The sequence below is a fragment of the Coregonus clupeaformis genome, chromosome 33, assembly GCF_020615455.1.
Source record: "Coregonus clupeaformis isolate EN_2021a chromosome 33, ASM2061545v1, whole genome shotgun sequence".
In the NCBI taxonomy this organism is placed as follows: Eukaryota; Metazoa; Chordata; class Actinopteri; order Salmoniformes; family Salmonidae; genus Coregonus; species Coregonus clupeaformis.
This window is the reverse complement of record NC_059224.1, coordinates 13,994,694-14,017,193: the sequence shown is the minus strand read 5'-3', so window position 1 is coordinate 14,017,193 and position 22,500 is coordinate 13,994,694. Positions and strand designations below refer to the sequence as shown.

The 22,500-nt window shown below is 42.2% G+C and overlaps 1 protein-coding gene across 1 annotated transcript in view; it reads right to left on the bottom strand.

The window, feature by feature from the left end:
• The window catches only part of LOC121548505 (neurexin-3b-like), a 518,873-nt gene that overhangs the window by 357,487 nt on the left and 138,886 nt on the right, over nucleotides 1–22,500 (bottom strand). Inside the window, exons 6-7 of the mRNA XM_045210142.1 lie at nucleotides 17,913–18,214; nucleotides 12,111–12,272 (exon numbers count right to left, since the gene is read on the bottom strand). Of these exons, the coding sequence (XP_045066077.1) occupies nucleotides 12,111–12,272; nucleotides 17,913–18,214 (464 nt within the window). The remainder of the gene's footprint in view (nucleotides 1–12,110; nucleotides 12,273–17,912; nucleotides 18,215–22,500) is intronic.

The window sequence follows — 22,500 nt, the reverse complement described above, 5'->3', positions numbered from 1 at the left end:
AACAAAGTATTGAGAAACTTTTGTCATTGACCAAATACTTATTTTCCACCATAATTTGCAAATAAATTCATTAAAAATCCTACAATGTGATTTTCTGGATTTTTTTTTCTAATTTTGTCTGTCATAGTTGACAGGTACCTATGATGAAAATTACAGGCCTCTCTCATCTTTTTAAGTGGGAGAACTTGCACAATTGGTGGCTGACTAAATACTTTTTTTCCCCACTGTATATATATATATATATATATATATATATATATATATATATATATATATATATATATTTATTTATTTTTATCTTATTTTGTTTTTACATAGGATTGAGGGTCGAGGACACCCAAGGTGGAAGGGGCCCTATGTTTAGTTGTGCACAAGAGGCCGCCATTGTGAACATGGTTTTGGCCAATAATTGTATCAGGCTACGGAAATCCAAGCCAATATCATCAATGATGACAATATTTTCAATAACATCCAACGAGTCTCTCTGTCAACATTAGGTCGAATCCTAAAGAAAAAATCAAATATACATGAAGCAACTGTATCGGGTACCATTTGACAGAAATTCAGAGAGAGTGAAACATCTGCGCAATGAGTATGTGGAGGTATGCATTGTTCATCTGACTATGGTGTGGTATCATGCACTGCTCATAATGTTCTGTCACAAAAAAAATACTGTGCTATAGATATTGAATAGCATCCTATTTTCTTTAATGTGTTTCAGAGAGTCTTGCAAATGGATGCTGCTGAAATTCAACATGAATTTATATATGTGAATGAGGCTGGATTTAACCTTGCAAAAACAAGAAGAAGAGGGAGAAATGTAATTGGGCACAGGGCAATCACCAATGTGCCAGGGCAGCGAGGGGGTAACATCACCCTTTGCGCTGCTATCACACAAAATGGGGTCCTCCACCACCATGCAAATCTGGGACCCTATAATGCAAATCTGATACTTGCATTTCTTGACCGATTGCATGAGATTGTCACAGCATTACACCAAGTGGACCAGATGCGGTACATTGTCGTTTGGGACAATGTCTCATTTCATCGGGCTGCTCTAGTCCAGAACTGGTTCCATGATCACCCTGATTTTGAAGTTGTATACCTTCCCCCATACTCCCCCTTCCTGAATCCTATAGAATAATTTTTTTCAGCGTGGCGGTGGAAGGTATATGACCTGCGGCCTTATGACCGTTTGCCCCTCATTCAGGCCATGGAACAGGCATGTGATCTTATTGAAGCAGCTTCAGTGCAGGGGTGGATTCGTCACACAAGGCGATTCTTCCAATGGTGCCTTGCCAATGAAGACATAGCCTGTGATGTGGATGAAATGTTATGGCCTGATCCAGCCAGACGGAGAGACGGATAGTTACAGTATTCTTGTTGCTTTTACAGTAGTTTTCTTTCATTTCTGTTTACTTTTACTTTACTTTTCTTCAGAGTCAAAGTGTATGTACTGTAATTCATGCAGTAATTTTTATTTGTCTACGGATTTTATTTGTTTACAGTAATTGATATCATTGTTGGTTGATTACTGTAACTGATTATGGTAAGAAATACTGTAAGTATTGAAATAAATACTTGAAATATTCAGTCTGCAGCATCAAGTGTTGTGCAGTGCTTGGTAAGGTTATAGTAGGCCTACAGTATTTGTCTACATTCTCCTTATATCTCAAAACAAATCATGAATAATGTTGTGAGTTTCTCACTATTTTTTGTCACCTAAATTATCTCTCACATACAGTAAGAATGTCTGGCCAAAAATCTTTTTTTTTTTTTACAAATGTGTTTTTTATTTATCACAGCAGTGTGAAACTGGCTGCAATAGTGTATGATCATTGATGACTGTGTTGGTTAAATGAAAACAAATAGCATTTTCACAAATATGTGTATATGTTTTGACTGAAGTGTGTATGTTTTGACTGAAGTGTGTCATTTTGCAAACAATCTAGGAATTTTGCTAATTGATTGTGGTGTTTGGATAATTGTGATTATATTTTGACAAAAATAACTCTGTTTTCAAAATCGCGTGTAAACAATTGAAAAAAACTGTAAACAGAGGTAGATCGATGCTACAATGAGCCTGTGTGTAAATATGATTTGAAATTGGATGAGAGGAGGGATTAGGGATTTGAAAGAAGGTGGTTTGATCCAGATACATGTGATATAATAAACATTATTGAAAATCATTATATTCTTATTCCTAGGTGGGGATGGAGGGACTGATTGGCAGTGTGTGGACAAATAGGGACATCATTAAGATGAATATGTGAGCTTAGTGTAACAATAGCTCACCTATGTGGAGGCTGGAGGGATTTGATGCTGTTAGAGTAGAGTAAGTTATACTGGCTCTAGAAAGACAAAGGCCACATATCAGAACCATGTCCATTGTATGGATGTGTGGGGCTCTCTTTAAAAAGAGACAGGGGCCACATTGTTGTGTGTCTGTCTACTGCAAAGCTCGCTGGCTGTATCCTCAGGGGTCATACGCAGTGCAAAGGTCAGGGGTTAGAGGTCAGAGGAGCATCCCTTCGTGCCTCTGAGCAAACGTGTGCTGTGTGTGATTTAAATTTCCCAGAAAAAACTGAAATGAGCAGAGACTGGTTTGGTTAAAAACAGAACATGGCTGATGACGACTTTGAGGATGATGGGGCAGTACGTTCCTCCCAAATGCCAAATGTTGGTCTCTCGCTTACTCCCTCCCTGATTCCCTCCCTCAGTTCTTCCCTAATCCCCCTCCCTCCCCTCCTTCCACAATCTGGGTGACAGTAGCAGCCACAACAGCCTCTCAGAGCTGATCTGCTACACAAGCTGACTCTTTAGAGCCCTGGCCTGCTTGGCTTGGCGCTGGTGCCCTGTGGACGCCAGGAGACATGGCCCACGTCACATGACTGCTGGCCCACATGGCTGCACACGAGGAGGGATGATGCTATCATCCCTATGCCTAGAGGGTGTGGGGGGAGCAGAGAATAGAGGAGGACTACAGTAGCATTCTCTTTTATTCCCAGGCAGGGAAAGAGAGAGAGGGAGGGAAGGAGAGAGGGAGGGAGATAGTCAGGGAGGGAGGGAGGGAGATAGTCAGGTAGGGAAGGAGAGAGGGAGGGAGAGAGATAGTCAGGGAGGGAGGTAGGGAGATAGTCAGGGAGGGAAGGAGAGAGGGAGGGAGAGAGATAGTCAGGGAGGGAGGGAGGGAGGGAGGGAGGGAGATAGTCAGGGAGGGAAGGAGAGGAGGAGGGAGAAAGTCAGGGAGGGAAGGAGAGAGGGAGGGAGAGAGAGAGATAGTCAGGGAGGGTGGGAGGGTGGGAGGGAGGGAGATAGTTAGGGAGGGAAGGAGAGCGGGAGGGAGATAGTCAGGGAGGGTGGGAGAGAGGGAGGGAGATAGTCAGAGAGGGAGGGAGAGAGGGAGGGAGAAGTCAGAGAGGGAGGGAGATAGTCAGGGAGGGAATGAGAGCGGGAGGGAGATAGTCAGGGAGGGAAGGAGAGAGGGAGGGAGATAGGGAGGGAAGGAGAGAGGGAGGAATATAGACAGAGAGGGAGGGAGATAGTCAGGGAGGGAGGGAGGGAGGGAGGGAGGGAGGGAGGGAGGGAGATAGTCAGGGAGGGAGAGAAGGAGGAAGAGAGAGAAAGAGAGAGAGAAGATTCCAACTCCTCCTCCTCCCACCCCACTCTCTGGCCCAGCTTTGGCAATCTCCTCCTTCCTCCTCCATTCCTCCTTCTCCCTCTGTTTCAGCTCTGGCTCTCCTCCCTCCTCCTCCATCCCTCCTTCTCCCTCTGTTTCAGCTCTGGATCTCCTCCCTCATTCCTCCTTCTCCCTTTGTTTCATGAGAAAATCATTGGAAGAGAGAGGCAGTGATGAAGCGTGATCCAACCATCCAGTGGGCTCAAATGAACTGAATCATCCCTCATCAGCTGTGCACAGAGGAGGAGAGGGATGGAGGGGGACAGAAAGATAGACAGACAGAGAGAGGAAGAGTGAGAGAGAGAGAGAGAGAGAGAGAGAGAGAGAGAGAGAGAGAGAGAGAGAGAGAGAGAGAGAGAGAGAGAGAGAGAGAGAGAGAGAGAGACAGAGAGAGAGGAAGGGATATAGGCAGTGTGCTGGCAGGCAGAGTTCATCAGCCCAGACAGAGCCATAGTAGGGCTGACATGGTTGTAAGGGATAGACCCAGCAGACAGTCAGTCAGTCATGCAACACATTGCAGTCCATCATGGATCGCATGCTGTGGGTGCGTCCCAAATGGCACCCTATTCCCTATGGGCTCTATATTTAGGGACTAGGATCTCATTCGCAATTGTTCCCTGAGAACAAACAATACAGCAGTTACAGATACACTACATTTCAACAAAACAAATAAATTGTTACAATAAACTTAAAAACTTGCAAACCTCAGTGAATTCATCCCTCATCAGTGTTCTAAACTGCCCTGTTGGCACCAGAGATTCAAGATGTAATGAGGTTTTGTAAATTATTCCAAACATGGGGGGCGTTGACACTTAAGGCTGATTTACTTAGGATGGTAGAGACACGAGGGACCTTAAGAGTTAACCAACCCTGTGACCAGTAAAGGGTGCATAAACATTATTGGGTATCGGATTGACTTTGGCTTCCCTTCAGACTCAAGATATGACAAATAGGAGTGGCAAAAGAGTCCTCTACCATCCTCAGCAGCTTTCCATCTAAGTTGCCAATGCCACGTGATTTCTCGTTATTGATGGACAACAGTAATTTTTCCACCTCACCCACACTAACTTTACAAAATTCTAAATGACAATGCTTTCCCTTTATTATTAGGTATTTTATGCATGAATATGATGGCTCACAGTTGTTGTTGGCATTCCATGCCTAAGTTTGCTTACTTTGCCAATTAAATAGCCATTCAAGTAATTATCAACATCAAAAGGTTTTGTGATCAATTATCATTCTGATTCAATGAAAGTTGGGGTTGAATTAGTCTTTCTGCCCATGATTTCATTTAAAATATTCCAAAGCTTTTTTCCATCATACTTTGTCAGTTTTCTACAATTTCTTTCTTCTTTTTGTTCAGTTTAGTCACATCATTTCTCAACTACAGTACATTTGCCAGTCAGATGTGCAGCCAGACAAGATAGTTTCGAAATTGGGCAGTATTTATCTTGGTCAGAAGGATCCCCACCTTTGTGAAGGGGGAGGACATGCGCCACCTTCCAGATCTTAGGGATAGCACAAGAAGCAAGTGTTAAATAAAACATGTTAGACAAAGGTTGTACAATGAGGCAGAAAGCTGCAGTAAAAAGGGATCAAGCAAATCAGCTTTACACACATTTTTGCAAGGCACTTAGTACATCGTTGACATAAAATGGTTCAAATGGAAAACAAGAGTGAGTGCTTGGAAGTGCATCATTATCTGCTATCAGTTTAGAGGTGAATAAAGGACTCCCTCTAGTGGAACTTGAGGTATTTTCAGAAAGTATTCTTTCACATACAGTGCCCTCCGTATTTACTGGGACAGTGACACATTTGTTGTTGTTTTGACTCTGAACTCCAGCACTTTGGATTTGAAATGACACCATGACCATGAGGTTAAAGTGCAGACTGTCAGCTTTAATGCTATTTGTGCATCTGTAACTTTCTCACTCATACCCTCAAATTAAAGCTGACAGTCTGCACTTTAACCTCACAGTCATTGTATCATTTCAAATCCAAAGTGCTGGAGTACAGAGCCAAAATAAATACATATTGTCACTGTCCCAATAATTACAGAGGGCACAGTAGGTGACCAGCTGAGGCAAAATGGTTATTAAAAGCACCACAAATAAAAAATAAAAGTATATTATGGGACCAAATGTAGTCATAATCTACTGGGGCAATGAGGGGGAGGAGCTTTATTTCAAAGATTTGACCAATTTCCAGAATTTAGCTGGATTTCCACCACTCTCAGATACACAATTCAAGAAGTATGTTGACTTTGCTTTTCTAACCAGAGTATGCCATCTATTTCTCAAATGTCTGAAGGACTGCCAATCAGAGATAGAATTAGTCAATCTAGCCTTAGCTAACTTCCTTTCATGAAATCTTTCAGACAATTCATGCGTCAACCATGGGTTAGATCTGTCCTTTACCCTTAATCTCTTATATGGGGCATCTGCAACAGAGTAAAAAAAAAATAGATGTAAACCATTTAAGGGCCTAATCTGAATTTCCACTTAAGTCATTTAGCAGAAGCTCTTATCCAGAGCGAATTACAGTAGTACATACATTTTCATATTTGATCGTACTGGTCCCCCGTGAGAATTGAACCCACAACCATCAGCTCTACCAAGTGAGCCACACTGGACCACAGTCAGAGATAGAGGACACACCCACAGTCAGAGATAGAGGACACACCCACAGTCAGAGATAGAGGACACACCCACAGTCAGAGATAGAGGACACACCCACAGTCAGAGATAGAGGACACACCCACAGTCAGAGATAGAGGACACACCCCCCCACCAATCATACAACTCCAGGTCATACAGGAACTGTTGCTCTTTGAAAGTTCAAAAATGTAACCTTGTAATAAAATGTGCGGACGTGTTTTAAGTAGCTTAGTATCTCTAGTGAAGGAGCTGGAACACTCAGTCAAACATAAAAGAAAAGAGACAAGGTGACTTTCCTCTGTGTGTGTGTGTGTGTGTGTGTGTGTGTGTGTGTGTGTGTGTGTGTGTGTGTGTGTGTGTGTGTGTGTGTGTGTGTGTGTGTGTGTGTGTGTGTGTGTGTGTGTGTGTGTAGGGCAGGAGGAGAGTCACCATCATGCGGTTGTGACATAGACATAGCAAGAGTCCTACCAGGGGCAACCTTAGCTGATACACAGGAGACACAGTGAGCAACAGAGAGGTGCCCTCACGGCATGGTTGGATATGAGAGCTGGGATTGTTCTTGTGCAGCTCAGCCTGCTGTTAGTATAACTCTGTTAGTGTAACTCTGTTAGTCTGCATCCCACATGGCACTAGTATTCCCTATTTAATGCACTACTTTTGACGTAGTGCACTATAAGAGGAACAGGGTACCATTTGGGATGCAGCCTTAGTCTTCCTTCTGAGGAGAGAGAGCAAGATCAACCCATCATATAATTTGAATAATTTGCTTATTTTCCATGAAATGGCCTTGTAATGGTTCCAACTGGCATCCTCTCTTTCAACAGTAAATAGCTGTCCTTTGAAATATGAGTGTTTGTGATGATGAGAATTGAATCACAATAGTTGCAGGTTTATCAAAGGTGTGGAAAATGATAGATTAAAGATGCATCAAGGAAGATAAACAATTATGAAGATTTCAAGCTAATTTCAGGCATTGTGTAATGAACAGAGACAATAAATTGTAGATGATCAAGATCACTTCACAAGAGCAGAGTGTCATGGTGAGGTTAGAATGAGTAATGGCCAATAAAATAAGAAGAGGAAGGACTTTCATCTAAAACCTAAAATGCCTGGAAGTGTAAAATTTACATGTTTATTAATTTGGAGGCGGAAGAAACGCACACCTGTTTAGGCGAGGTGCTGGCTAGCAGAGTAGAACACCTGGTTAGGAGAGGTGCTGGCTAGCAGAGTAGAACACCTGGTTAGGGGAGGTGCTGGCTAGCAGAGTAGAACACCTGGTTAGGAGAGGTGCTGGCTAGCAGAGTAGAACACCTGGTTAGGAGAGGTGCTGGCTAGCAGAGTAGAACACCTGGTTAGGAGAGGTGCTGGCTAGCAGAGTAGAACACCTGGTTAGGAGAGGTGCTGGCTAGCAGAGTAGAACACCTGGTTAGGGGAGGTGCTGGCTTCGTTTTGCCCACATACTTTTTACCACAAGGACAAGTCATAAGATAAATAACTGCCTTAGTGGAGAACGTGATAACACCTTTGATTGGGATCGGTTTCACTGTTTGAGGGTGTTTGAAGGATCTACATTTGTAAGTGCCATTGCATTGAGCTCAGCCATTACACTTGTAGTTTTCATCCGGTAGAGACCCAAGGAGACGTTGTGCGGAGGTATTTTGGGGTGGTAAATCAGAGTTTACCATTTGATGTTTGAGTTTGATCTGAAGCCTTTCTTGTGATTAGTTGTGTTTTTGCTATCCATTGTAAATAATGTTTGTAGGCCTCTGTAGCAACATTGTATTTATGATCATATGTAATCCATTCATGCTTTTTATATGTTCTATTTCTATCTCAAATCAAATCAAATTGTATTGGTCACATACAGTGGGGAGAACAAGTATTTGATACACTGCCGATTTTGCAGGTTTTCCTACTTACAAAGCATGTAGAGGTCTGTAATTTTTTATCATAGGTACACTTCAACTGTGAGAGACGGAATCTAAAACAAAAATACAGAAAATCACATTGTATGATTTTTAAGTATTTTTAATTTGCATTTTATTGCATGACATAAGTATTTGATACATCAGAAACGCAGAACTTAATATTTGGTACAGAAACCTTTGTTTGCAATTACAGAGATCATACGTTTCCTGTAGGTCTTGACCAGGTTTGCACACACTGCAGCAGGGATTTTGGCCCACTCCTCCATACAGACCTTCTCCAGATCCTTCAGGTGTCGGGGCTGTCGCTGGGCAATACGGACTTTCAGCTCCCTTCAAATATGTTCTATTGGGTTCAGGTCTGGAGACTGGCTAGGCCACTCCAGGACCTTGAGATGCTTCTTACGGAGCCACTCCTTAGTTGCCCTGGGTGTGTGTTTCAGGTCGTTGTCATGCTGGAAGACCCAGCCACGACCCATCTTCAATGCTCTTACTGAGGTAAGGAGGTTGTTGGCCAAGATCTCGCGATACATGGCCCCATCCATCCTCCCCTCAATACGGTGCAGTCGTCCTGTCCCCTTTGCAGAAAAGCATCCCCAAAGAATGATGTTTCCACCTCCATGCTTCACGGTTGGGATGGTGTTCTTGGGGTTGTACTCATCCTTCTTCTTCCTCCAAACACGGCGAGTGGAGTTTAGACCAAAAAGCTCTATTTTTGTCTCATCAGACCACATGACCTTCTCCCATTCCTCCTCTGGATGATCCAGATGGTCATTGGCAAACTTCAGACGGGCCTGGACATGCGCTGGCTTGAGCAGGGGGACCTTGCGTGCGCTGCAGGATTTAAATCCATGACGGCGTAGTGTGTTACTAATGGTTTTCTTTGAGACTGTGGTCCCAGCTCTCTTCAGGTCATTGACCAGGTCCTGCCGTGTAGTTCTGGGCTGATCCCTCATCTTCCTCATGATCATTGATGTCCCACGAGGTGAGATCTTGCATGGAGCCCCAGACCGAGGGTTATTGACCGTCATCTTGAACTTCTTCCATTTTCAAATAATTGCGCCAACAGTTGTTGCCTTCTCATCAAGCTGCTTGCCTATTGTCCTGTAGCCCATCCCAGCCTTGTGCAGGTCTACAATTTTATCCCTGATGTCCTTACACAGCTCTCTGGTCTTGGCCATTGTGGAGAGGTTGGAGTCTGTTTGATTGATTGAGTGTGTGGACAGGTGTCTTTTATACAGGTAACGAGTTCAAACAGGTGCAGTTAATACAGGTAATGAGTGGAGAACAGGAGGGCTTCTTAAAGAAAAACTAACAGGTCTGTGAGAGCCGGAATTCTTACTGGTTGGTAGGTGATCAAATACTTATGTCATGCAATAAAATGCAAATTAATTACTTAAAAATCATACAATGTGATTTTCTGGATTTTTATTTTAGATCCCGTCTCTCACAGTTGAAGTGTACCTATGATAAAAATTACAGACCTCTACATGCTTTGTAAGTAGGAAAACCTGCACAATTGGCAGTGTATCAAATACTTATTCTCCCCACTGTACATGTGTTTAGCAGATGTTATTGAGGGTGTAGTGAAATGCTTGTGTTTCTAGATCCGACAGTGCCGCATGTCTAACAAGTAATATCTAACAATTTCACAACATATACCCAATAAACACAAATATAAGTAAAGCAATGGAATTAAGAATACATCAATAAATATATAGACAAGCAATGTCAGAGTGGCATAGACTAAGATACAGTAGAATACTATAGAATACAGTATATACATATGAGATGAGTAATGCAAGATATGTAAACATTATTAAAGTGACTAGTGTTCCATTTATTAAAGTGGCCAGTGATTTCAAAAATCTGTATATAGGCAGTAGCCTCTAATGTGCTAGTGGAAGCTATTTAACAGTCTGATGGCCTTGAGATAGAAGCTGTTTTTCATTCTCTCTGTCCCAGCTTTGATGCACCTGTACTGACCTCGCCTTCTGGATGAAAGCGGGTGAACAGGTAGTGGCTCGGGTGGTTGTTGTCCTTGACGATCTGTTTGGCCTTCCTGTGACATCGGGTAATGTAGGTGTCTTGGAGGGCTGGTAGTTTTCTCCCCAGACCGCACCACCATCTGGAGAGCCCTGCGGGTGCAGGCGGTGCAGTTGCCGTACAGGCGGTGATACAGCCTGACAGGATGCTCTCAATGGTGCATCGGTAAAAATGTGTGAGGGTTTTAGGTGCCAAGTCAAATTTCTTCAGCCTCCTGAGGTTGAAGAGGCACTGTTGCGCCTTCTTCACCACACTGTCTGTGTGGGTGGACCATTTCAGTTTGTCAGTGATGTGTACGCTGAGGAACTTGAAGCTTTTCACCTTCTCCACTGCGGTCCCGTCGATGTGGATAGGGGGGTGCTCCATCTGCTTTTTCCTGATAGTCATTTAGTTCAGTTCCTTTGCTTTCTTGGGTACAGGGACAATGGTGGCCATATTGAAGCATGTGGGGACAGCAGACTGGGACAGGGAGAGATTGAATATGTCCGTAAACACACCAGCCAGCTGGTCTGCGCATGTTCTGAGGACGCGGCTAGGGATGCCATCTGCGAGGGTTAACACGCTTAAATGTCTTACTCACGTCGGCCACAGAGAAGGAGATCCCACAGTCCTTGGTAGCGGGCCACATCGGTGGCACTGTATTATCCTCAAAGTGGGCGAAAAAGGTGTTTAGCTTGTCCTGAAGCAAGACGCCGGTGTCCGCGACGTGGCTGGTTTTCCCTTAGTGGTGTGTAGACCCTGCCACATACGTCTCGTGTCTGAGCCGTTGAATTGCGATTCCACTTTGTCCCTATACTGACGTTTTGCCTGTTTGATTGTCTTGCGGAGGGAATAACTACACTGTTTGTATTCTGCCATGTTCCCAGTCACCTTGCCACGGTTAAATGCGGTGGTTCAGTTTTCAGTTTTGCAAATCTGTAAATCGACCAATGAAATCAAGCCACAGCCAGTCATCATTACAGACACCTGTGTGTCCTTTCAAACTGTATAAACTAGTGACCTACAGTGTTTGTCATTATACCCTGGTGAAGACAGCTTGGCTGTTCAAACGTTGGTTATTAAATTACTGCATCTGAGCTCCTAGAGTGAACTCTCCTTTTCTTTTTCAAACATTTTATTCATTTACCAGACACTCATATACAGAGTGACTAACAGTTAGCGCATCCATCTTAAGGTGAGACTAGGTGAAAGAACCACAAGTTCATTGTTGTACATTCTAAAGTAAATTTTTGTACATTCTAAAGTTAATTTTAGTACATTGTAGTACATTCTAAAGTACATTTATGTACATTCTAAAGTTCACTTTAGTACATTCTAAAGTTAATTTTAGTACATTGTAGTACATTCTAAAGTTCATTTTAGTGCATTGTAGTACATTCTAAAGTACATTTTAGTACATTTTTAAATATATATTTCAAATATCCTAGAACAACAACAATACGTTGTGTCTTATCACACCAAAATTCCCTTTCTTGGTAGTAAGCACTAGGACTGGCATACGGTATTCCACTGCTTTACTGCAGTCAAGCTGAGACTGCAAATGACATATGACAGTCAAGTATTCGGGGGCCATTTTCTCACACACAACTAACTGCTGTGAATGTTGTGAGTTAGATGAAGCTGAGAAATATTGAATGGCTGCCGAGCACTTCCCTTGTCTGCCAACTCATCAGCTTTCATTGATAATGCAATTGCATTTCTCATTGCTGCCGCTGCTTAGCGGAGGACAACCTTGCTGATTTTACATATGTAATTCAACTGGGGGGTATGTGGGTACCTTCAGTACCTCCAACCTAAACCTACCTCTTTCAGGCAGCCCATGAAGTTGTTGCTGACAGGAGAACCAGGTAGGTCAGCCGTACTAGGACTCCCACCCACGTAGAAGAAGTCGTCAGACCCCAGCATGGTGTAGTCTTCCTGGGTATAGCCTGTCGTGGTGAGGATCCCATCCACAGAGATGGTCACCTGTTATAGGGTAACACATACCAAAGCCAAACCATTAGGCACTGAGGTGGAACTCTCTGTTCAATATGTATAGGATACACACAGCTCTCCCCTTGGTCTGCTCTGACCTAATGGACTATAACTATGTATTTTATTCAGTTACTCTTGACTGAGATCACCTGGGCTAGTAGCTAGTTCATAGTAGCTACAGTGGCTTCAGAAAGTATTCATACCACAAGTATTCAGAAAGTATTCATACCACTTGACTTATTCCAGATTGTTTTTGTTACAGCCTGAATTAAAAATGGAAGAAATATATTTATTTTCTCACGCATTTACACACAATGCCCCATAATGACAAAAGAGAAAACATGTTTTGAGAAATGTTTGCAAATTTATTGAAAATGAAAAACATAAATATTATATTTACATAAGTATTCACACCCCTGAGTCAATACTTTGTAGAAGCACCTTACAGCTGTGAGTCTTTCTGGGTAAGTCTCTAAGCACTTTCCACACCTGGATTGTGCAACATTTTCCCATTATTTTTTTCAAAATTCTTCAAGCTCTGTCAAATTGGTTGTTGATCATTTCTAGACAACCGTTTTAAGGTCTTGCCATAGATTTTCATGTAGATTTAGGTCAAAACTGTAACTTGGCCTCTCAGGAACAATCACTGTCTTCTTGGTAAGCAACTCCAGTGTAGATTTGGCCTTGTGTTTTAGGTTATTGTCCTGCTGAAAGGTCTCCCAGTGTCTGGTGGAAAGCAGACTGAACCAGGTTTTCCTTTAGGATTGTGCCTGTGCTCAGTGCAAAGTACAAAGTCATGTCTTGTAATGGACTTGCCCCAAACATAACACTTCGTATTCAGGACCAAAAGTTAATTGCTTTGCCAAATGTTTTTGCAGCATTACTTTAGTGCCTTGTTGCAAGCAGGATGCACATTTTGGAATATGTTTTATTCTTTACAGGTTTCCTTCTTTTCACTCTCTCAATTAGGTTAGTATTGTGGAGTAGCTACAATGTTGTTGATCCATCCTCAGTTTTCTCCTATCACAGCCATTAAACTCTGTAACTCTCCGGCATCTGAGTTAGGAAGGACGCCTGTGTCTTTGTAGTGACTGGGTGTATTGATACACTATCCAAAGTGTAATTAATGACTTCGCCATGATCAAAGGGATTTTCAGTGTCCGCTTTTTTTATTTGTACCCATCTACCAATAGGTGCCCTTCTTTGTGAGGCATTGGAATACCTCCCCAGTCTTTGTGGTTGAAATTGTGTTTGAAATTCACTGCTCGACTGAGGGACCTTGCAGATAATTTTATGTGTGAGGTACAGAGATGAGGTAGTCATTTAAAAATCATGTTAACCTCTACGGGATCGGTGTCCCGTATACGGGACGGTTGAGATAACGTGCACTAATATGATTAGCATGACTGTTGTAAGTAACAGCAAACTTTCCAGGACATAGACATGTCTTATATAGGCAGAAAGCTTCAATTATTGTTAATCTAACTGCACTGTCCAATTTACAGTAGCAATTACAGTGAAAAAATCCCATGCTATTGTTTGAGGAGAGTGCACGTCAATAAAACAATTATCACGGCAACTGGTTTGATACATTCACCTCTGAAGATAAATAATGAACTTACATTCAGTAATCTTGCTCTGATTTGTCATCCTGAGGGTCCCAGAGATAAAATGTAGCATAGTTCTGTTTAATAAAATCAATTTTTTTATTCAAATGTAGGAACTGGGTTCTACAGTTTGAACCCTTGCTGTCTCTGGCTCCACACCCACCCCGCCCGGCCATCTACATTTACATTTACATTTATGTCATTTAGCAGACGCTCTTATCCACTTGACTCAAGACATTTCAGCTTTTCATTTTTTATTAATTAGTAAAAATGTCTTGCAACATGATTCCACTTTGACATTATGGGGTATTGTGTGTAGTGACAAAAAAATCAGCCTTTAACACAACAAAAGCTGGAAAAAGTCAAGGGGTGTGAATACTTTCTGAAGCCACTGTAGTAGATAGTACCTAGTAGCTAGTACCTAGTAGCTTTTGTACCTTGGAGCAATAGTTTGATAGTTTGGATAAGACAGCGTTTGAGGTATTATTTAATGGTTTTAGTCATAGGTAGGTTCACAGGACAGATAAAGAAAATATGTCAGAGCAGAGGATCATATTTTCTTTAGCTTTTGATGGGGGTAAGATAATGGATTCTCATTCGGTTTGGATAGTTCAGGTTGGGAGAGGGTTAGTAAAATGGACAAATTGCCAAGGACAAATTGCTTGTACTTGTCTTAGGTTTCAGGGTTCAATTTGTAACTATACAAACAATCACACGCACACAAACGCACACGCTCTCAGTCACACACACTCGGCCTTATACACACACATGCATTACATAGGGAGGATTATCACACAACTTCACAAATGCAGAAACCAAGGTTTTCATTCTTCAGAAGTTTACAAAAACACAAATAAGTTTGACATGTAAGGGGTATAAATGATTTGATGTCATACAAAGCATGATCAAGCCAATCGGGAGACAGGGTACATCCACCAATCAAGTCAAGGGGATCGGGAGGGGGCGGGAGTAATGTTAGCCACAACACACAGACACCACTGTCACCAGCATGCTACAAACACAACACCCAGGGATGGGGGGACAGGACAGGACAGTGATAGTGGGTGATAGGTGGAAGGTGAGTGAATGTGAAAGTGAAGTGTTAGTGGTTATCGGTGAGGAGGGTGAGGGGGTGAGAGGGTAAAGGTCATACGATGTCAGAGGTCAGGAGGTGAAAAGGCATTGATGAGAGGTGGTGGGCATGCCATGTGCCAGACTGAGTGTGTTGGAAACAACTGTCAGAGCTCCGGTAAAGAAAGGGGTCGCCATTTCGTCTCTGGGTTGCCATTTTGTTTCTGTTTAGCATTATAATGCCCGGACCGGAGTTTGGCGGCTGCTGGTTGGTTGAAGATTCACTCTTGTTGTTTGGATTGTGGCAGAGCTTCTCTCAGTTCTTGGGCGGCGACAGTCCTCACCAAAAATTTGGAGATTTTTATTTGGTGGAAAAACATCTATTTTTGTATGTATCCCTGACAAAATATCAAAAGTCAGGGAGCGAATCTGGTCGTTCTTTTGAGACTCGAAGAACCTCTGCAAACTTCGTAGCAATGAGGAATAAAAAATGAAAACAAGTAAAAGCCGGACTGAAAAAAGAGGAGGGTGGGGAAGAGGTTGAGAGGCCAGGGAAGAGAGGATATTGAGAACTGAAGAAAGCTGTTGGTAATACAAACCCATTTCCTCATTTTTTGATAAGAAGTGTCTAGGATGAAATTAAAATTATAAAAAGAAAAAGAAGAGGGGGTAGGGGGGGGACACACACGGCAAACCCCAAAAAAGACAATAAGAATGATATCTACCAGACAATGCAGTATGTTTACCATAGCGTGTCCAATGCCTGATTGCTTTCCGGAAAAGGGGGAAGAAAGGAAATCAAAAGAATAGTGAACAAAACGGTTGTTAATAAAGGGATGGGAGAAGAAAGAAACCCAAATAAAAACCAATGACGTAGGAGAAGTAGGATGATAGTTAGTTAGTACATTGGTTAGTTGTTTAGATAACTGTTAGTTAGTAAGTAAATAAAATGACTTAGTATTTCATGAAAGGTAAGTGTTAGTCTAACAAAGCATGTCTTTCCAAAGAGAGGAGATAGACTGACCGAAAGGGAAAGAATGATAGACAGAGAGGAAGAAGAGAGAGAGAAGGAGAAAAAAAAAAAAGAAGCCTAGCTTAGCCTCTGGTCTGTGAGTCAGTGTTCCTTCAGTGGTAGCTAGCTAGTGCGCTACATCCTTTAACAACCTGTTAGCGTCTTTACTTACTTTTCAGCCTTTCTTCACCTCCATTCAAGGCTCCATTGTACTGGCTGAAGAAAGCCTTTCACTGCCCACTGGCCACTCCCTCTCCACACCACAAACAAACGGCTATCTGCTATCGCTTCTCTCACTGCGCCTTCACTCTTATAGTAAAAGTATATATATATATCCAGTGTAAAGCCCTACTTCTTAAAGTTGAGTTGAGTAACGATGTTAGAATAGAATTAAAGTCATAGAGTTATAGTTATAGTACAGTACATAGCAGTAGCAGAGTATAGCCATAGAGATCCTGTTCAATTACTAGAGGGGCTAAACCCTCAATGTTCCAGAATAGGGTGAAAATGGCAGCCATATTGGTCTGGGAGAAATCCAAACCGGTCTAATTGGAATGAATGGCAGTAGAGGCATAATCCTGATTTTACCTATGCAGGACAATAAAAGGAAGGCATGTAATGTATCAGAAATTGTTTAATAGAATTATTGTCAACCAAACATATTGTCATATAATTATAAATACAGTTTATACGGGTTTTATACCAATTTTCTGTATCAATAGCCTCTGAAATATATGTGAACAGACCATACATGTCTAAATTTTGGTTTTCTTGGAAAGCTGTGAGTGTTATTATATGATACAATATCAGTACTTGTTGCATTTACAACTTGTCTAAGTCCTATCATCAACTGATTTGAGCCAGTGTTTGGCTGTGAATTGACTGTATTGTTTGAATGGAATGTTTGCATAGTGGCAGTTATTTAGAAAAATTAAGGGAATCATTCCTTTAAAACTGTCCGACTAGCTAGCAAACATACACTGCAGATAAATTCTTCAAATTCATTATTTTACACACTATCTCATTACAGCACTGCCAAACCATGGTTGACCAACTCTCTGACCAAAATGGCTGACCTTTATCCCATCATAAGAAGGTTCATATCCATTCTAGTATTCTGATGTGTTCACCATCCGTATGATTAGAAGTACTATAAACTATCTAAGCTGACAATGTGACAATAGAGGGCCTATCAGAGGTCATTTTAACATCCATTTGTAGCATTTGAATAAGATGCTCCACTGATCTGAAACAAATGTCCATCAGAAGGCTACTACAGTCTGTCACCCGAAGACCCTGCATTTGTCCTGAGTTAATGGATGTCTTAAACCATGCCTTGTAGTTTCTGTAGCTATACAGAGGATACACATCTAGTTGTATAAAGGAAAACAGCTACTTTCTGAAGGTGACGAGATAGCGGCCCTACGACACAGCCCCTGATAGAAGTGTCAGCTTAGTGGAGTATAAAAGCAAGGTAATATCAGATACGTTTAAATGAAGGAAATAGGGAAGTCTTCACGTTCACCATAAGATAAGGAAAAGAGAAGAGTACAGAGCCACAGTATCGGCTGCTCCACCACTAAGCTATCAATCACTATGCAGTCTGTGCTTCTTCATTGACAGTCACTGCTAGGGGATAAAATAGAGGGGAAAACGCTATCTAACCATAATGATAATAATTCAACACTACACAAACTCATAATGTCTCTCTCATAATATTTCTCAACACGACATATTTGACAACTATCTAAAGTGCTTAGGGCACTTGGAAAAGGTGCTATAAAAAAATACAAATACATATATTATAATACATCAATTGTAAACAGAGGTAAACACTAATCTAACAACATAAACCCAAGCCACTACTACCAACCAATTAATCTATTACTATGACTAATCAATACCAGTCGTAGACCTCTGTCTCCTCAGTCGCATGGTTACCTGTCTGAGGTTGCGTGTGACCTTGATGTCGTGCCAGCCATTATCGTTGAACTTCCCGTTGACGGGCTCCACAATGGCCTCGAAGGCCCCGGAGCCCAGGTTGATGACCAGGCTCACCGCCCCGTCCTTTAGGGCCAGGTTGACGTAGTCAGCAGACTTCCCTGTGTGGAGTAAGAGGCCGTTCCTCTGCCACGTCTTGAAGGAGAGCGTGATCTCATCACTGGAGGACTGGATGGGGTTCTGGGACAGGTCGTAGCAGAAGTACTCGGAACCACGGAACGTCGCCACGTTCTCTTCTCTCGCTGGAAGTAGAGAGGAGAGGAGGAGAATGGATGTAAGTTTATGTTATAGTCAAAGCTCTTATCCAAAACGTACAGAAGTGTAGACATTGATGTTGAAACATACATTGAGTATATATGGTGGACCAGACAGGAATCGGACTCACAACCCACAAAGAGATTATTGATGGCCTCCATGAAAAACATATAATTGACGCAAGCAAGAAGTCCATTGTATAATCTGTCATATTTGACAGTTAAAACATGACATAATTATGATCCCTTCATATACAGTAAATGATTCACCCTGCATGTTAATTAAAAGAAGAACACACTGGCTGCTACTGCAACAACACCACCGTCTGTGCTCCATGTATTACCTTTTAGAAGCTGCCACCTTCAGAATAACAGGCTATCCCTGTCATTTACTCAAGTCTTAGTGATCTGTAAATACATTCAATTACTGCTAGTTGCGTAATACATTAAACAATATTTGCCTGTATTTCATACTGTCAATAAGCCAATCACAAGTTTCTGGTCTGAGGGCAGGAGAGGCGGTGAACCACAGAGAGAGGGAGATGGAAAGACTGCTGCTAGAGCAGGCTAGGCTGCTGGTGGTTTGGGTTTGTTTTTTGGACCGACTACATGTAAACACAAGAGAGTGTATTGTTGATCCTGGAGGGAGAGAGAGAGCGAGGAAGAAAGGGAGAGAGAGAGAGAGAGAGAGAGAGAGAGAGAGAGAGAGAGAGAGAGAGAGAGAGAGAGAGAGAGAGAGAGAGAGAGAGAGAGAGAGAAGGATGAAAACACACAGCACAGTATTTCCAGTGAGTGCACTGTAGATTATGTCTAGTCTAAATCAAAATGTACTCTTTCTCTCTGTTTACTTCACTGACTGACTTTGTGGTTTTTCATCTGACTGATTGCTCTGGCATTCATCATCCCAAGAACCAGCAGATAAGACACTGTACAGACAAACAATAAAGCATCAAAGATAGCAATAATACACTGGTAAATATTGAACTTGAGGGGGAGGACATGGAAATGAAAATAGCTTACGGTTAGGCCTTCTATGTCGTCTGTAGAGAACTGTGCTTACACCATGTATAATAACTCATTCAGAATATTAATGTGATTTCAGAGCATGCATCAGTCTTCAGCAGACTATGAATGTCACTTAACATTATCAATACAATCAAAAAAGCTATTTACTTATGATTAATTCATGAATGTTCACATCCCTGATGCGTTTAAGTAATCCCTATACTGATGTCTTCTTCAAATGCTTCACATGCATCTGGAGTTTATTGCTGCTTTTAGCTTTAATCTTAAACCTTAGACAACGACGGCCCTACTACAGTCTATAGTGCTTACTACCAGCAATAGATCAATATAGTTCTCTTTTCAGTTCACCACTTGACGTCACCATATGGGAACAATATGTCTCCGAAGCAGAGAACCCGGGGTTACAAAATGAACCTGGACACATACGGCCAACTTGAGAAAACGAAAACTGATCTTTCTCTGTTTTTTTTCTCCCATTCTACACAAAGGGTGCCATTTGGGACTACTAGACAGGAAGCCTTATGTATGCTGTAGCAGTTCCTGTTTGGTAAAGTAGAACCCTGTTCCTGTAATAACCTGTATCAGTACCTGTATGGTACAGTACAACCCTGTTCCTGTTATAAGCTGTAAACCACACTGGTGCAGGGACGTCGACATAGCAACCCTTGAACGTCCCGTAGCAACCCTTGACCATCCCATAGCAACCCTAGACCGTCCCATGCACTCTAAGCAGGTGACAGGTGGATTATTTTGGGAGATTACCTATCAAATGTCACTCAGTTTAAGATGTCTGTCTGCAGATATTCAGTCATTTACATCTAGCAGAATGTCTGTAGACAGAGGGATTCTGGTAACTTAGGCTACTATTGTGGGATGTCTGCATCTAGCCTAGCTCATTACACACAGTACAACCATGATGCTACCCACGACAGCTCATTACACACAGTACAACCATGATGCTACCCACGACAGCTCATTACACACAGTACAACCATGATGCTACCCACGACAGCTCATTACACACAGTACAACCATGATGCTACCCACGACAGCTCATTACACACAGTACAACCATGATGCTACCCACGACAGCTCATTACACACAGTACAACAATGATCCTACCTACGAGAGTGCAATGTACACTACAATAGAAAAATAACAGCCATTTTTGGGTGCATTTCATCAGGTAGAGGGGTGCAGGAAAGCTCAGTAGGAGATGTATTGGTTGGTCAAACATGGTCTTGGTCCTTGGTAGGGATGGGCATTTGAAATTATATTACTATTTGAATAATATAATTACATTTTTTCGGATATCGGGATAGTCTAAATTCTTTGCTGTAGACTCTCGACCAATCAGAATGATGCAAATGCGAATAGCAGACATGTTGCTTTTCTTCCGTAGTTTGGCTGATAGCAAAAGAGAAGTCTGATTTTCGCCATGATAGAACTGATTACGTTACAAAAAGATTTTCTTCATTTCCATGTCCCTGCCTCCCCCATCCTCCCCCTCTCCCCACCACTCCTCCCCCCTCGGCCCCTGCCTATCCCCTCTTCTAGATGCTTCATTTCCATGTCCTTGCCCCTCTCTCTCTCTCTCTCTCTCTCTCTCTCTCTCTCTCTCTCTCTCTCTCTCTCTCTCTCTCTCTCTCTCTCTCTCTCTCTCTCTCTCTCTCTCTCTCTCTCTCTCTCTCTCTCTCTCTCTCTCTCTCTCTCTCTCTCTCTGATGAGGTGTATTGACAAAGGATGTGTGAGTAGAATAGCTGGTTGCAGACTCCTACTGTTAGCTACGAGTAATGTTGTTTTCCAACACATGGCTAACGCTAACTGTGTAACTGCATAGTGAGCAGGGCTTAGGATGTGAATCCTCTGGCATCAACATAAAGCAAATTAGGGACATCCTGGATGATGTCACTATCAAAGGCAGTATCACTGCTGGTTTCTCAGCTGTGTGGCAGAGCAGAAATACACTGTTCAAAATGGTGTGAAAGGGACAGGTCACTCACAGATCAACTAGACCTGTTGGAGACAGACAAGACCTGTTGGAGACAGACAAGACCTGTTGGAGACAACAAGACCTGTTGGAGACAGGCAAGACCTGTTGGAGACAGGCAAGACCTGTTGGAGACAGACAAGACCTGTTGGAGACAGGCAAAACAGAGTAGCACATGTATTGGTACGTTAAACAAATAAACGGCATTAACATTAAATAAAGTGCCTCCACTGATGATGTGATGTCTTCAAATGACATTCACTGTCATGGCTCTGTGGCTCTATCTTAAATCAGTTGCAATATGCTGGTATCACATATCATGGCTGCCAATGACCTCTATCATGTCCTTGTTACTACATCATTACACAGTCGTTACAAGATCACACACCACACCCACACACCCACACACACACACACACACACTCCTATTTACTATTGCTAATACTTCATTTAAAATACTATTCTATTCTACTGAGCCATTTGGTTTATGTTTGTACTCTTTTATAATTTTTTGTTGTTGTTGATTTGTCGAGAAGGAACCTGACAGTGTATACCATGTGTGTATCCTGTACATACGACTAGTAAAACACACACACACACACACACATGCTCCTAGGGAGGCAGGCAGCAGGCAGACGTGTGCTCACACATCGCCCATATCTAATCACGTCACACCACATCCATCTTTGTCAGGACGCAGCCGTTCCACCTGGCGAAGCCTCTCCATATCCCTATGGAAAACACTGGATTTGACAGACAGACAGTGGAAAGGAATCACTATTTTACTCCACTTGAACCACATGATCACTCTACATTTACAGTCTGGCTGATAGTGTGGCTGATGTATTATATATCATATCTTAATTTGACCAGTATTGTCGTAGCAAAGTAATCCTGCAGCAACAGGATTTGAACGTTTAGTCCATAATGTTGCTTTATCGGTGGATAGGATATTAGCTGGACAAAAGTAGGCTACATAAAAAGTGCAAAACTGTTAACATAACAGTGTGTTAATGCGGGTTTTCAGTGAATTTAATGCGGGTTTTCAGTGAATTTAATGCGGGTTTTCAGGGTGCCATTGGGGATACAGCCCTCCTCTCTGGTGGTGTGTGTGTGTTATGCCAGGACATTAAAAGCGCACATGGAGGTTACAGCATTAAATCCCAACACTCAGCGACAGGCTGCACTATTATGGAGGGATGACATTAATATGACGGGTAGAGAGAGAGAAAAAGAGAAGGAGAGAGAGAGAGAAAG